Source organism: Leucopleurus acutus, assembly GCF_964270905.1.
Source record: "Leucopleurus acutus genome assembly, chromosome: 5".
NCBI classification, from domain to species: Eukaryota; Metazoa; Chordata; class Mammalia; order Artiodactyla; family Delphinidae; genus Leucopleurus; species Leucopleurus acutus.
Window position 1 is genome coordinate 68,221,922 of NC_139147.1, and position 15,517 is coordinate 68,237,438.

At 37.1% G+C, this 15,517-nt stretch overlaps 1 protein-coding gene across 1 annotated transcript in view; it reads right to left on the reverse strand.

The window, feature by feature from the left end:
- Positions 1-15,517, reverse strand: part of KPNA1 (karyopherin subunit alpha 1) — a 75,389-nt gene that overhangs the window by 41,640 nt on the left and 18,232 nt on the right. The window contains exon 2 of the mRNA XM_082839861.1: positions 7,473-7,606. Within this exon, the coding sequence (XP_082695987.1) occupies positions 7,473-7,601 (129 nt within the window). The 5' untranslated portion in view covers positions 7,602-7,606. The remainder of the gene's footprint in view (positions 1-7,472; positions 7,607-15,517) is intronic.

Here is a 15,517-nt window from a genome sequence, read left to right on the forward strand (position 1 = left end):
GATCAGTGGGTTTATAGTTTTCAATAATTATGAAAAGTTTTTAGCCATTATTTCTTCAAACATTTTTTTCTCTTCCACCCTCTCTCCTCTCCTTCAGGGACCCAAACCATGTATTAGGTTTCTTATAAGTTGTCCCATCACTCACTGATGTCTGCTCTTCCGTGTGTACGCGCGCATGTGCATGCGTGCACACGCGTGTATTCTTCTACCTCTCTTTTTCATTTTGGATAGTTTCTAGTCTTATCCCTTGAAGTTCATTAATCTTCTCTTCTGAAATTTCCAATTTACCACTGATCCTTTCTGTGTATTTTTGTTCTGACATTGTAGTTTTTCTCTAGAAGTTCAATTTGAGTCATTTTTCTATCTTCTATGCCTCTACTTAATGTTTTGAACATAGTACAGTTACTTGACTGTTCTCCTGATTAATGATCATGTTCTCCTACTTCTTTGTACACCTGGTAATCTTTGTTTGGATGCCAGACATTGTCAATTTGACTTAGTTGGGTACTGGATATTTTTGTATTCCTGTAAATTTTCTTGGGCGTTGTTCTGATATGTAGCTAAGTAATATGGAAACAGTGTGATCTTCTTGGATCTTGCTTTTATGATTTGCTAGGTAGGTCTGAAGCAGTACTAAGTCTATGGCTAATTAATCTCCACTACTGAGGCAAGACTCTCTTGAATACCTAATGCCCCAAGTATTATTCCAGTCTGGTTAGGGGAAAAGGCACTATTCTTAGCCCTATACAAGTGCCAGGCACTGTTCCCTCTAATCCATTTGGGTATCTCTCCAGCCTTGGGTAGTTTCCTCAAACATATGTGATCAGTACATGCTGAATATTCAAGGAAATCCTTTGAAGATCTCCAGTTCTCTATGTATAAAGGTCTGTCCTTTCTGGTATTCCATCCTATGAACTCCATTTGTTTTGGAGTCCCAGGACTCAGCTCTGTCTCAACTCAGGCAATCTATGGGCTCTGCCTTAGTTCCCCTTCCCTGTGTTGAAACTTGGAAACTCTCAGGCAGCAAGCTGAGGCAAGTTGTAGAGCTCACCTCATTTGTTTCCCATCTCTAGAGATTACTGTCATTGAATGCTTGATGTCTGTTTTCCTGTTTTGTTTTGCTTTTAATTGAGGTATAGCTGATTCACAATATTGTATTATTTTCAGGTGTATAGCGAAGTGATTTAAAGATAGATCATTTTCCATTATAGGTTATTACAAGATACTGAATGTTGTTCCTTGTGTTATACAGTAAATTCTCGTTGCTTATCTATTTTATGTATAGTAGTTTGTGAAACCGATACTTCTAATTTATCCCTCCCCTACCTCCCTTTCCCCTTTGGTGACCGGAAGTTTGTTTTCTATGTCTGAGTCTATTTCTCTTTTGTATATAGATTCATTTGGATTATATTTTAGATTTCACATAAGTGATATCATATATTTGTCTTTTTTTTCTGTCTGATTTACTCCACTTAACTATGATTTTCTACAGGTCCATCCATGTTCCCGCATATGGCAATATTTCATTCTTTTTATGGCTGAGTAATATTCCATTGTGCGCGCATGCACGCGCGTGTGTGTGTGTGCATGCGTATGTGACCATCTGTATGTCTTCTTCAGAGAAATGTCTATTTAAGTCTTCTGCCCATTTTTTGATTGGGGTTTTTTTGGGGGTTTTTTGATGTTGAGCTGTATGAGCTGTTTATATATTTTGGAAATTAAGCCCTTGTTGGTCACATCGTTTGCAAATATTTTCTCCCATTATGTAGGCTGTCTTTTTTTGTTGTTTATGGTTTCCTTTGCCATGCAAAAGCTTGTAAGTTTGATTAGGTCCCATTTATTTCTGCTTTTCTTTCTTTTGCTTTGGGAGACTGACCTAAGAAAACATTGGTATGATTTATTTTCGTTTGCAAATATTTTCTCCCATTATGTAGGCTGTCTTTTTTTGTTGTTTATGGTTTCCTTTGCCATGCAAAAGCTTGTAAGTTTGATTAGGTCCCATTTATTTCTGCTTTTCTTTCTTTTGCTTTGGGAGACTGACCTAAGAAAACATTGGTATGATTTATATCAGAGAATGTTTTGTCTATGTTCTCTTCTAGGAGTTTTATGGTATCATGTCTTATATGTAAGTCTTTAAGCCATTGTGAGTTTACTTTTGTATATGGTGTGAGGGACTGTTCTAACTTCACTGATTTATCAATAGATGAGGCTGTCCAGCTTTCCCAACACCACTTGTTGAACAGAATTTCTTTTCTCCATTGTATATTCTTGCCTCCTTTGTCAAAGATTAATTTACCGTAGGTGTGTTGGTTTACTTCTGGGCTCTCTATTCTCTATTTATCCATGCCCATTTTTGTGCCAATACCACACTGCTTTGATTAGCTTTGTAGTACTGTGTAAAGTCTGGGAGGGTTATGCCTCCAGCTTTGTGTTTTTTCCTCAGGATTGCTTTGGCAATTCTGGATCTTTTATGGTTCCATATAAATTTTAAGATTTCTAGTTCTGTGAAAAATGTCATGGGTAATTTGATATGGATCTCATTAAATCTGTAGATTGCTTTGGGTAGTATGGCCATTTTAACTATACTAATTCTTCCAATCCAAGAGCATGGGATATCTTTCCATTTCATTGAATCGTCTTCAATTTCCTTCATCAATGTTTTATAGTTCTCAAGGTATACGTCTTTCACCTCCTTGGTCAGGTTTATTCCTAGGTTTTTTTTTTGGACACTATTTTAAAAGAGATTGTTTTTTTACTCTCTCTTTCTGATATTGCGTTGCTAGTGCAATGAAATGCCAACAGATTTCTGTATATTAATCCTGTATTCTGCTACCTTGCTGAATTCATTTATTCTAAAAGTTTTTGTGTGGAGTTTTTAGGGTTTTCTATATAGAGTATATCATATATCATCTGCATATAATGACAGTTTTACCTCTTCCCGTCCAATCTGGATACCTTTTATTTCTTTTTCTTGTCTGACTGATGTGGCTAGGACTATATATAATGAATCCCTAGTGATATTACCAATTCAAATTTATATAACTTCTTTGATTTTACATTTCCATATTTTAAGCTAAAAAAATCCAGGTTCCTAGTATTAAATACATAAATACTTATTTGCTCTGTTTATATATAAGAATATATAGTTTCAGAATAAATATCAATCCTATATGATTACAAAAAGCAGTTAAAGATTTGTTTATACTTTTTTGTCCTTATAATATATCCCAATATAGATAATTAATCATATTGCCATATTTTAAAGTTTATTAAATAACTCCTTTCTATGTAGTTTAACCACAACAAGCATGATACACAGTAAGCGTCCTTTAATTACTTTTATTTTTAAGGATAGCCTCCCTCATGTTGATTTAGTTTTGTTTTACAATTACTTAAAACATTTACATGACTCAAAAATCAAACCTAATCACTAAAATTACATCTACTGGTAATGCAAAATTTATATTCACAGGCAGGGTCCTTAATATGGTATGATGGAATTTAAAATCAAAAACACAATACTATTTACATCACAAGGATGACAAGAAAAGAAGTTAAGAAATTACCTAAGACTACAGCTATGCAACAAGCCCACAGGATAAACAATACCGACTGGAGCAAGAGGACAACAAATATAAGATGAAGGCCTCTAGAGTAAAGAAATAGAACTGAAATTATCTGAGAAGTTTAACCAAGTAGAAAATCAGACAAAAATAATTTAAAAGAACTGTAGGAAAGAGAAGACAGCCAGGAATTAGAAGAAAGCCAAGCAGTTAAAAAATGAGACAATTAACCCCAGGAAAAAACAAAGTATTAAGAAAGGAAATGTAGGGCTTCCCTGGTGGCGCAGTGGTTGAGAGTCCGCCTGCCGATGCAGGGGACACGGGTTCGTGCCCCAGTCCGGGAAGATCCCACATGCCACAGAGTGGCTGGGCCCGTGAGCCATGGCCGCTGAGCCTGCGCGTCCGGAGCCTGTGCTCCGCAATGGGAGAGACCACAACAGTGAGAGGCCCGCGTACCACAAAAAAAAAGGAAATGTAACCACAGTATACTATTCAGCTCAGCAGTGAATTCTTACATATTGTAATATAACTCTACACTAGGAAGATACACAGGTAAGGGAAAGAGTGGTTTAAGAGCTTAAATCCTCACCTACTATAACAGAACATCAATAGATAATACTTTAAATTGATAAAGACATATAGTAACATACACATATTACTCAGAAATGTAGCAGTATAAACCACGTTGAATAGCTGAGAGGTTGAAAGTGGTTTACTTGGGAATGAGACCAAGAACACTGCTGGTTTGGTTTCAAGTATTTTAGGACTATTTAATTTTTTCAACTATGTACACGTATTATTCAGAGAAAAATAGGTTGGTTTGTTTTCATCTGCTTCTTTGACCAGTTTTATTAAGAAATAATTGACATACATCACTATATAAGTTCAAGGTATACAGCATGATGGTGTGATTTACGTATATTATGAAGTGACTACCACAACAGGTTCAGCTAACATTCATCTTCTCATATAGATACAATAGAAAGAAAGAAAAAAAATTATTCATCTTTCCTATATATCATACACCAGTGTTAGCTACAGTCATGTTGTACATTACCTCCCTCATACTTATTTATCTTATAACTGGAAGTTTGTACCTTTGGACCACCTTCCTCCAATTCTCCCTTCCCCAATCATCCACCTCTGATAACAAGTCTGATCTCTTTTTCTATGAGTTTGGGTATTATTGTTTTTTGTTTTTAGATTCCACATATAAGCATGTGTCTTTCCCTGTCTGGCTTATCTCACTCCACATAATGCCTTCAAAGTCCATCCCTGTTGTCTCAAAAAAATAGGTTTTAAAAAAGACAAAAATGGCCAAAATAATCATGATTTGTATACCATGTACAGACTACATGTTGACTGAAATTGTAAACAAGTTATTCAGTGGGAAAAGTTGGCTGTCCACAAGTTTTATCAACTTGCTTACTTCACAAAATATTTCTTGTAACTAAAAACATCAATCAAGCCTCCATTCTTTATCACTATGGTTTTTACAAACTTCTTAGCATCATTATGTTACCTACACACATTGAGTTAGCAAGAGTCTGCTTAATTCAAAATATTTTAATAGTAAATGCAAATTTCATCTTTTTATACATAAAAAATTATAAAACTGGCTCAATCAGAATGACATCAACTAGTAAAATTTTTGCCAAAAAATAAATTTTAGTTTGGTCTGCTGGTATCAAATAAATAAAGGTCATTTATACAGTGCTGCCTAAATAACAAATATTAAGTGCTAGTCTGCTGAAAGGAAAGCTCTAAAAGATGCAGTTATCTTTTGTGTACTTGGCAGCATCAATTCCTGTACTACCCTCGAATCTAGCTGCACAGCTGGCCTAAGCCTGTGACTTCTCCAGATAGATGACTAAGCAACTGTGGAAAGGTAAACAGTACCTAAATGAATCTGTATATTACTGATGTTTACTATTTTACAAATTAGGTTTGAAACAAGTACTGCTGTGATATTAAGAAGCCTGATTTGCTTTACAGTTCTCCTTACATAACATGGCACATATGAAACAACAAAATTAAGATTTTATATAGAGCAATATTCCAGAAACTTATCACAGAAACCTATTAAAGCCCTAGCAGTTTCAGACTCATACAATGAAGATGACAGTACTTCAATTACAAATGTTTTTAGTCAGGTAAGTGGGGCCATACTTGCGACCTGACAGAGCATCTGCCTTCAGGCAACTGAATATGAAAAACTTACTTTTTGTTTATATAAATTTTACAATGAAGTCTAATAACATGAATTCCCTGTCACCAAGAAGAAACAGTATAAAATAAACACTGTTAATGGCAGACTGTCATTCCTACATCTTCAAATGCCTTTATGCCAAATATAATGTATAAGCTAGTGGTTATATTCAGACCTATACTTGTGCTTGTGTGCGTACATACATGTATTCACATTTACATGTAAATATAAAATAATGCTGTTGTAATACCTGAAATTTACCCCCAAAATAGAAGCTAAATAAAAGCTCATGCAAAGAAAAGGTTCCACTTCGAATAAGACACAGAGATGAATAAAGATGCAACAAGAAACCAAGAGAAACTCATCCTTTTATGAATAAGTGATTGCTTTCAAAGACAGTAAAGCAGAATGTTAAGAACTCATAACTTAATTTGCTACATTTAATATAAACTCTATTACAATATTACAAACTCATTGCCCTCCTGCCAATAGTAATAATGATAAAGTGATTCAAACATCTACAGCCCAAACAAATAAAACACTGAGGTTGTAATGCACTCCTGAACTTCAAATAATTGGATTATCTAGTGCAGTGTTACCCAAAAGAACAGTGTATGTTGAATAACTCACGTTTATAACTGTAAACTATTTATAACAAATTGCCTTATTTCTCAGGTATGAAGGATTCTGACTCATTCACTTGCCTTTTATGGAGCTTTCATAGTGTGGGGGTCAAATGGTCCTTCCAAGCTCAAGCCTTAGCAAAAAAAGTCACCTAAGTGTTCTGCCTTTAAATTTTCTTGCCAAAAGGGATGGACCATTTGTCCTAAGCGTTTTAAGAGAAAGGTAAAGAGAAGTTGAGTCTCAGATTCCCCTGTAGACATTCTCAGGTTAAAAATGATCAAAAATCCTTGTCCTAAATGTCCTTATGAATAATACAGAATTCAGGGGTGAAAAGACTTATTCCTTGAAATTTTGTTCAAAATACTACCTAATAAAGAAACATAAAGATAGAAAGACACAAAGCAAGTACAGCAAACTGTTGATAATTACTGAACCCAAAGGGTGGGTTTATGAGGTTCATTATCCATTCTTTATTTTTGTACATGTTTATAAACTTTCAGATTAAAACTCAGAATGAAAAGCAATGTTCTGTTGGTCACTTGAGAATTCATTAATAAACACATAAAATCTTAAAGAAGTTGGAGCTCTAGAAAAATAAAACAAATAGGCCAAAATATTTTTTTTTTTTTTAATTTTTTTGCGGTACACGGGCCTCTCACTGTTGTGGCCTCTCCTGTTGCGGAGCACAGGTTCCGGATGCGCAGGCTCAGTGGCCATGGCTCAGGGGCCCAGCCGCTCCACGGCATGTGGGATCTTCCCAGACCGGGGCACAAACCCGTGTCCCCTGCATAGGCAGGCGGACTCTCAACCACTGCGCCACCAGGGAAGCCCCAAAATATTAAATAGTAGTTGGGAACATGAGAACCTGAGAGATTTCTTCATTCTTGTATTCTGTTTTTCATTACCTCCACTCCCCTACCCCTAAAACATGTTGATTTTATAGTTGGGAGGGGGATATACACCACACAAACATATATATTAAACATTGTTAAAATTAAAATACAGGACAGTGCTGTCAGGATTAAAAAGAAACATTAAGTTCTTTAAGAGAAATTAATTAAGGGTAAAGGACTTACCTGCTCTTCTCTTTTCTGCTTACGTAACTGCAGTCCTTCTTCCTCTCTCCTTCTGCGCATCTCATCAGGATTCAGGGACTTATTTTTGTAACTTTTCAGGCGAAAGTTCTCTCTTCCTGGGGTAGTCATGACTTCTACAAAAATAAGAGGGAGGGAGGGAACAGATGAGCTCAGCTGAATATAAAGAGCTCTGTTACTTCAATAGCTCAATCTTTTAAACATATACATGCTCAGACCCACCCCACAGGAATGTCAAATGGTTACTTTAACAGCTTTATTAAAGTGTACAATTCAGTGTCTTTTAGTATATTCACAATTATGTGCAAATCAACACCACTGTAAATTTTTAAACATTTTCACCACCTCAAAAAAGCTATCGCTCCTATTCGGGATATTTCATGTGAATAGAATACGTGTGATCTTCTGTGCCTGGTTTCTTCAACTAAGCACAGTATTTTCAAAGTTCATCCATGTTGCAGCATATATTAGTACTTTACTCCTTTTTTTGGCTGAATAATATCATCCCATTGTATGGAGATACTCCATTATATTTATCCACTCATCAAATGATGGACATTTGGGTTCTTTCCACTTTTGGGCTATTATGACTAGTGCTTCCATAAACACTTGTCGACAACTTTTTACGCAGACTTATGTTTTCATTTCTCTTGGGTATATGCCTATACACTCTGTTTAATCATTTCAGGAGCTGCCAGACTATTTTTCCAAAGTGGCTGCACCATGTTACATTCCTATCAGCAGTATACAGTGTTGCCAATTTTTCCATATCCTCACCAACACCTGCTATCACAACTTTCTTTTAAACTGAAATACAGCTGATTTACAATATTGTATTAGTTTCAGGTGTAGAGCAAAGTATCACAACCTTTTGATTCTAGTCATTCTAGTGGGATAGATGTCTTTTAACATATTTATTTACCAACTACATATCCTCCATAAAAAATGTCTATTCAGATTCTTTGCCCATTTTAAAATTGTGCTGTCTTTTTACCATTGAGCTGTTCAGAGTTCTTTAGACAGAAGTCCCTGTCAGATACATGATTTGTTAATATTTTCTTCCATTTTATAGGTTGTCTTTTCACTTTCTTAATGATCAAATCTACTGTTAAAACCCTCTCATGAATTTTGAAGCACCAAAAGTTTTTAATTTTGATGGAATCCAAATTAATCAATTTCTTTTTCTGTTGCTCAATGCTTTTAGTGCCATACTTAGGAATTCTTAACCCTCAGTTTCCTTCTAAGAGTTCAAGAGTTTTATCTCTTACATCTAGGTTTGTCATCCATTTTGGGTTAATTTTTCTATGTGGTTCGAGGTAAAGGTCCAACTTCATTATTTTGCATGTGGCTACCAGTTGTTCCAGCACTACTGAAAAAACTATTCTTTCTCTATTGTACAGTCTTGACACTCTTGTTGAAAATTAGTCAATCACATATTTATAGTTTTATTTCTCAACTTTCGATTATATTCCCTTGATCCATATGTGTATCCTTGTGCCAATTCCACACAATCGTATCTTTTTTGTAGTAAGTTTTAAAATCAGGAAGTATGAGTCCTATTTTATTCTTTTTCAAGATTGTTTTGACTCACCGTGATACACTGCTATTCCATGTGAATTTTAGAATCAGTTTGTCAATTCCTACAAAGAAGTCAGCTGGGATTCCAATATGAACTGCACTGAATCTGTAGATCAATTTGGGGAGTGTTGCCACCTTAAATGTTAAATCTTCCAACCCATGAACGCAATTTTTTTTTTACTTAGATCTTTAATTTCTTTCGACAATGTTCTGTAGTTTGCAGGGTGTTCCACACTTCTTTCGTTAAATTTACTCCTAAGTTTTTTGGTTTTTTTTGCGATACGCGGGCCTCTCACTGTTGTGGCCTCTCCCGTTGCGGAGAACAGGCTCCGGACGCGCAGGCTCAGCGGCCATGGCTCACGGGCCCAGGCATGTGGGATCTTTCCGGACCGGGGCACGAACCCATGTCCCCTGCATCGGCAGGCGGACTCTCAACCACTGCGCCACCAGAGAAGCCCCTAAGTATTTTTTAATGCTATTGTAAATGGAATTATTTTCTTAATTTCACTTTTGGATTGTTCATGACAAATCCATATAAATACAATCGATTTTTATAATTGATTTTTGTATCCTGCAACCTTGCTGAACTGAACTTGTTTATTAATGCTATTTTATTAGTGCATTCTTTAGGATTTTCTACATACAAGATCACGTCATCTGCCAGAGATAATTTTTGTTTGTTTGTTTGTTTTTTTAAGAAGATGTTGGGGGTAGGAGTTTAGTAATTTATTTATTTATTTTTGCTGTGCTGGGTCTTAGTTTCTGTGCGAGGGCTTTCTTTAGTTGTGGCAAGCGGGGACCACTCTTCATCGTGGTGCGCGGGCCTCTCACTATCGTGGCCTCTCCCGTTGCAGAGCACAGGCTCCAGACGCGCAGGCTCAGTAGTTGTGGCTCACGGGCCTAGCCGCTCCACGGCATATGGGATCCTCCCAGACCAGGGCTCGAACCCATGTCCCCTGCATTAGCAGGCAGACTCCCAACCACTGTGCCACCAGGGAAGCCCTGCCAGAGATAGTTTTGCTTCTTTCAAAACTAGTAACCTTTTTTGTTTTAAAGTCTAATTTTTCTGATATTAGTATAGCCACTCCAGCTTCCTTGTGGTTGCTACTTGTTTATCTTTTCCCATCCTTATACTTTCAGTGTATTTGTATCTTTAAACTTAAAGTATGTCTCAGGGAATTCCCTGGCAGTCCAGTGGTTAGGACTCTGCACTTCCACTGCAGGGGGCACGGGTTCAATCTCCGGTCAGGGAACTAAGATTCCACATTGTGACACAGCCAACCATAAATAAATAAATAAAGTATGTCTCTTATAGAGAGCATATAGTTGGATTCAGCCTCACAATTTCTGCCTTTTTAATTAGACTGTTTAATCAATTCATATTTAGTGTTATTACTGATATAGTTGGAGTGATGACTGCTTTTCCATTTTTCATTTTCTGTCTCATGTCTTTCATTCCTTTATTACTCTTTTACTGCTTTCTTTGCATTGATTTTCTAATGAAGCACTTAAATTTCTTTAGTGATTTTTTTCACCGTATTTTTTTAGTTTTTTTCCCCCCAGTAGTTGCTCAAGGGCTTGCTTACCATACACTTTCACTTAGAATCAGCTTCAGACTTACACTAGCTTAATTCCAATGAGATATAGAAATGTTATGCTATATAATTCTATTTCCTTCCCCCCATTTTATTATACTGTTGTTATACATGTTAATGTTACAAATCCAACAACACAGTTATAATTATTACTTTATCATCTACACAGTTACTTCCTTAGCTTAAGATAGTTTTGCTCCCACTCACCTCCTGAGCTGTTATTAGCAGACACATTTCAAATACATTACATTTCTATAGGCCCAAGAATTCATTACGGCAAGTCCCCTACACACAAATTTTCAAGTTGCAAACTTTCAAAGATGTGAACGTGCGTTTGCATGTCTAATCATGTAAGCTAGTTCATGTGTCTGGTGTAAATTGTCACGTGTATGCATCCTCTACAAGTGGTTGTGCTTTTATATACTTTACTGTAGAGTACTGCATACAGTACAGTAGTACAGTATCTTTATTTCAAGCCCAGGATGTCCAGAAGCAAGCATAAAAGCAGCAGTGATGTAGCTGGTACCGCTAAGAAGCGCCAAGCAATAACAATGGAAACAAAAGTAAAAATATTGAGAGAGTGGAGCAACAAGAGGAAGAAAAAGTAACTGAAAAATTGAAGAGATTCATGATGCAGGAAACGGCAAGGGCATTTTCTTTATTTGAGGAGGCAGTTAGTTTTTGAGGCACATCACCCAAATGTAGAACAGTACACGAAGGTTGCAGCAGCTGTTCAGAATGCAATCCAGTGCTACCATGTCACCTATGATGAGAAAAAAAAGAGCTATCCAGACATCACTGGGTCGTTTTTTCAAGAGGGAAGATAGAATTGAATCCAGCAAGGAATCAGAACTTGTGCCATCAACGTCAGGTGTGAGTGAAATTGCAGCTTGCCCTCCTTCCCCTATTGCTGATGATCCTTCAGCTCTACCATTTCCCATCTCCTCTCCCTCCTCCAGTCAGTAACTCTTCCTGCCTGTTCACTCAATGCCAGCCCCTGTATGCCAGCTGTGGTATTGTGCTACGGTACTTTTCAAGGTACTGTACTGTAAGACTAAAAATGTTTTCTTTTTTTGTTTTTTTATGTATTACTTGTGTGAAAAGTATTATAAGCCTATTACAGTACAGTACTATATAGCTGATTGTTAGTTGGGTACCTAGGCTAACTTTGTTGGACCGATGAACAAACTGGACTTACGAACATGCTCTTGGAACAGAACTCATTCGTATGTAGGGAACTTACTGTATATACATTATTTTACACAACTGCTTTTTAAATCAGTTTTAAGAACAAAGGAGAAAAATATATGTGGTTATACACTCTCTTTTAAAATTACATCATTACCTTTACTGGTGCTCTTTGTTCATGCGGATTGAAATTACCATCTGCGGTCACTTGCTTTCAGCCTAAAAAACTTCCCTTAGCCATCTTGCAAGGCAAGTCTGCTAGTAACAAAGTCTCTCAGTTTTTGTTACCTGCAAAGTATTTTACCTTCATTTTTAAAGGACAGCTTTGCTGGATATAAAAAAATTGGGGTTAACAGTATTTGTCTCTGAGTACTTGGAATATATTGGGTTGGCCAAAAGGTTCATTGGTTTTTTCTGTACGCTGGCTCTAGTAGCGCTTAGTTGTCTTTAACTTCATTCGAAACAATTTTGTTAAGATTATATTGTGACAGCTGTCATATCAGCGTGCATTAAAAAAAAACTTATCAAAGTTGGTGAATTTTTGTGTAGCCATTTTAATACTGAAGACGGAGGGAAAAAAGCAACATTTTCAGCATATTATGCTTTATTATTTCAAGAAAGGTAAAAACGCAACTTAAACGCAAAAAAACGATTTGTGCAGTGTATGGAGAAGGTGCTGTGACTGATCGAACGTGTCAAAAGTGGTTTGTGAAGTTTCGTGCTGGAGATTTCTCGCTGGATGATGCTCCACAGTCGGGTAGACCAGTTGAAGTTGAGATCAAAACAAGACATTAATTGACAACAATCAACGTTATACCACACGGGAGACAGCCGACATACTCAAAATATCCAAATCAAGCGTTAAAAATCATTTGCACCAGCTTGGTTGTTAATCACTTTGATGTTTGGGTTCCAGTAAGTTAAGCGAAGAAAACCTTCTTGACAGTATTTCTGCATGTGATTCTCTACTTAAACGTAACGGAAACACACTATTTTAAAACAAATTGTGACAGGTGATGAAAAGTGGATATTTACAATAATGTGGAATGGACGAGATCATGGGGCAAGCGAAATGAACCACCAACAACCACACCAAAGGCCAGTCTTCATCCAAAGAAGCTGATGTTACGTATATGGTGGGACTGGAAGGGAATCCTCTATTATGAGCTTCTTCCAGAAAAGCAAATGATTAATTCCAACAAGTACCGCTCCCAGTTAGACCAACTGAAAGCAGCACTTGATGAAAAGGCATCCAGAATTAGTTAACAGAAAACTCATAATCTTCTATCAGGATAATGCAAGACCACATGTTTCTTTGATGACCAGGCAAAAAATGTTACAGCTTGGCTGGGAAGTTTTGATTCATCTGCTGTATTCACCAGACATTGCACCTTCGGATTTCCATTTATTTTTGTCTTTACAAAATTGTCTTAATGGAAAAAATTTCAATCCCTGGAAGACTGTAAAAGGCACCTGGAACAGTTCTTTGCTCAAAAAGGTAAAAAGTTTTAGGAAGATGGAATTATGAAGTTGCCTGAAAAATGGGAGAAGGTAGTGGAACAAAACGGTGCATACGTTGTTCCATAAAGCTGTTGGTAAAAATGAAAAATGTGTCCTTTATTTTTACTTAAAAACAGAAGGAACTTTTTGGCCAACCCAATATTATGCTACCACCTTCTGGACTCCATTGTTTCTAATAAGAAGTCGGCTGTAAGTAATTGGCTGTTTCTCTCTTGCTGCTCAGAAGATTCTCTCCTTGTCTTTGATTTTCAACATTTTCACACTGATATGTCCATTTGCAGATTTTCTTACATTAATCCTACTTGCAGTTCTTTGGGCTCTTTGGATGTATATGTAGGTCAGTGTTTTTCAATAAATTTGAGAAATTTTCAGCCATTATCTCCTTGAATACTTTTTCCGCTTTTCTTCTCCCCTCTTCCTCTAGTACTCTCATGTATACCATGGTACACTTAATTAAGCTGTGACAAAGCGAGAGAGAGGCATGGACATATATACACTACCAAACGTAAGGTAGATAGCTAGTGGGAAGCAGCCGCATAGCACAGGGAGATCAGCTCCATGCTTTGTGACTGCCTGGAGGGCTGGGATAGGGAGGGTGGGAGGGAGGGAGACGCAAGACATAAGAGATATGGGAACACATGTATATGTATAACTGATTCACTCTGTTATAAAGCAGAAACTAACACACCATTGTAAAGCAATTATACTCCAATAAAGATGTAAAAAAAAAAAAGGTTACCCCACATTTCTCTGAGGCTCTTTTCAATTTTATTCATTTTTTTCTCTCCCTTCGTTGGATTTCTATCAATCTATTGGCAAGTTTGCTAATTCATTCTTCCACCAGTTCAAATCTACTACTGAGCCCCTATAACTAATTTTTCATTAGTTATGTTACTTTTCAACTCCAGAATTTCCATTTGGTTCTTCTTTAGAATTTCTCTCTCTTGATTGTCTCTATTTGATATTAGTTGTCATCATACCTTCCTTTACTTCTTTAATGAAGGTTTCCTTTGGTTCTTTGAACATATTCATAATGGGTACTTCAAAGTCTATGTCTGTTAAATCCAACATCTGTTCTCTTTCACAGGCAGTTTCTGTTGTCTGCTTTTTCCAGTGTATTAGCCATACTTTCCTGGGTTTTGTTTTTGTTTGCACATCTTTTACCTTTTTATTGGGAACTCAACATCTTATATAATACTCTGTAGCAACTCTAGGTATACTCCCCCACCCATGAGGTTTTATATTTTTATTTGCTTGTTTAGTAACTTGCTGTTTTATTTTAAAGAAGTCTACTATCCCACCCCACACCCAGCCCCCTGCACTGTTAAGCCTCTGATGCTGGTCCTCAGGGGGACATAACCTAGATATGCCCACAGTCATCTTGCCATACAGTAATCTGTCAGGACTCACTTTCCCTGACTACTCCCAGCTATTAACCTCCACTAACTGCCAGTTGATTGCTCTACTGATTTAAACGGCTTCAGGCATAAATTGCTCTGCAGAGGAATCCAATCAAATTCAGGCTCCTTAGAAGGAGCAGTTTCAGGTCAGTGTTTGACATTAACTCTGTCCCCAGGAAGCCTCCTTCCAGCTGTCTCTTATCCCAGTTTCTTGCTGCAAGCTCAATGGCCTGCAGTTTAGCCTGGATCTTTTTGAATCTACAAATCTCCCAAGTGCCTTTCACCACAATCTCCACTGTTTCTGAAAGTAGCCTTAGGTTTGAACTTCTCCAGCTCTACTGCAAATGAAGTCAGTGCCTTGAGGAAGAGATTAGGAGCTGTTTCATGACTTGCTTCTCACCCCTACCCCCAAGCAAAATCTCTGAACCAGGGCTCTCAAGATTAAGGTGTGGACAACAGCACACTCTTCTGAGTGACAACACATTTAGCAACTGAGTATTTTATGGGGGATAGGTAGCAACCTGAGGTCTTCTCAGCTTGTCTCTCCTGACATGGATCTACCATCTTACAAGACAGGGAAAAGGTGATCTGTTCTCTAGTATGCTCAGCAACTCTGTTACCAAGGTAGAGCCTCTGTTCCACAAGTGGCGACTGGACAGTAGCCCCCTACCTCTCCAACACATTTTCCCAAAACTTAGCCATAACAGCAGGCAGCTGGGGGCAGGATGAGAAATCCTCATCCTGC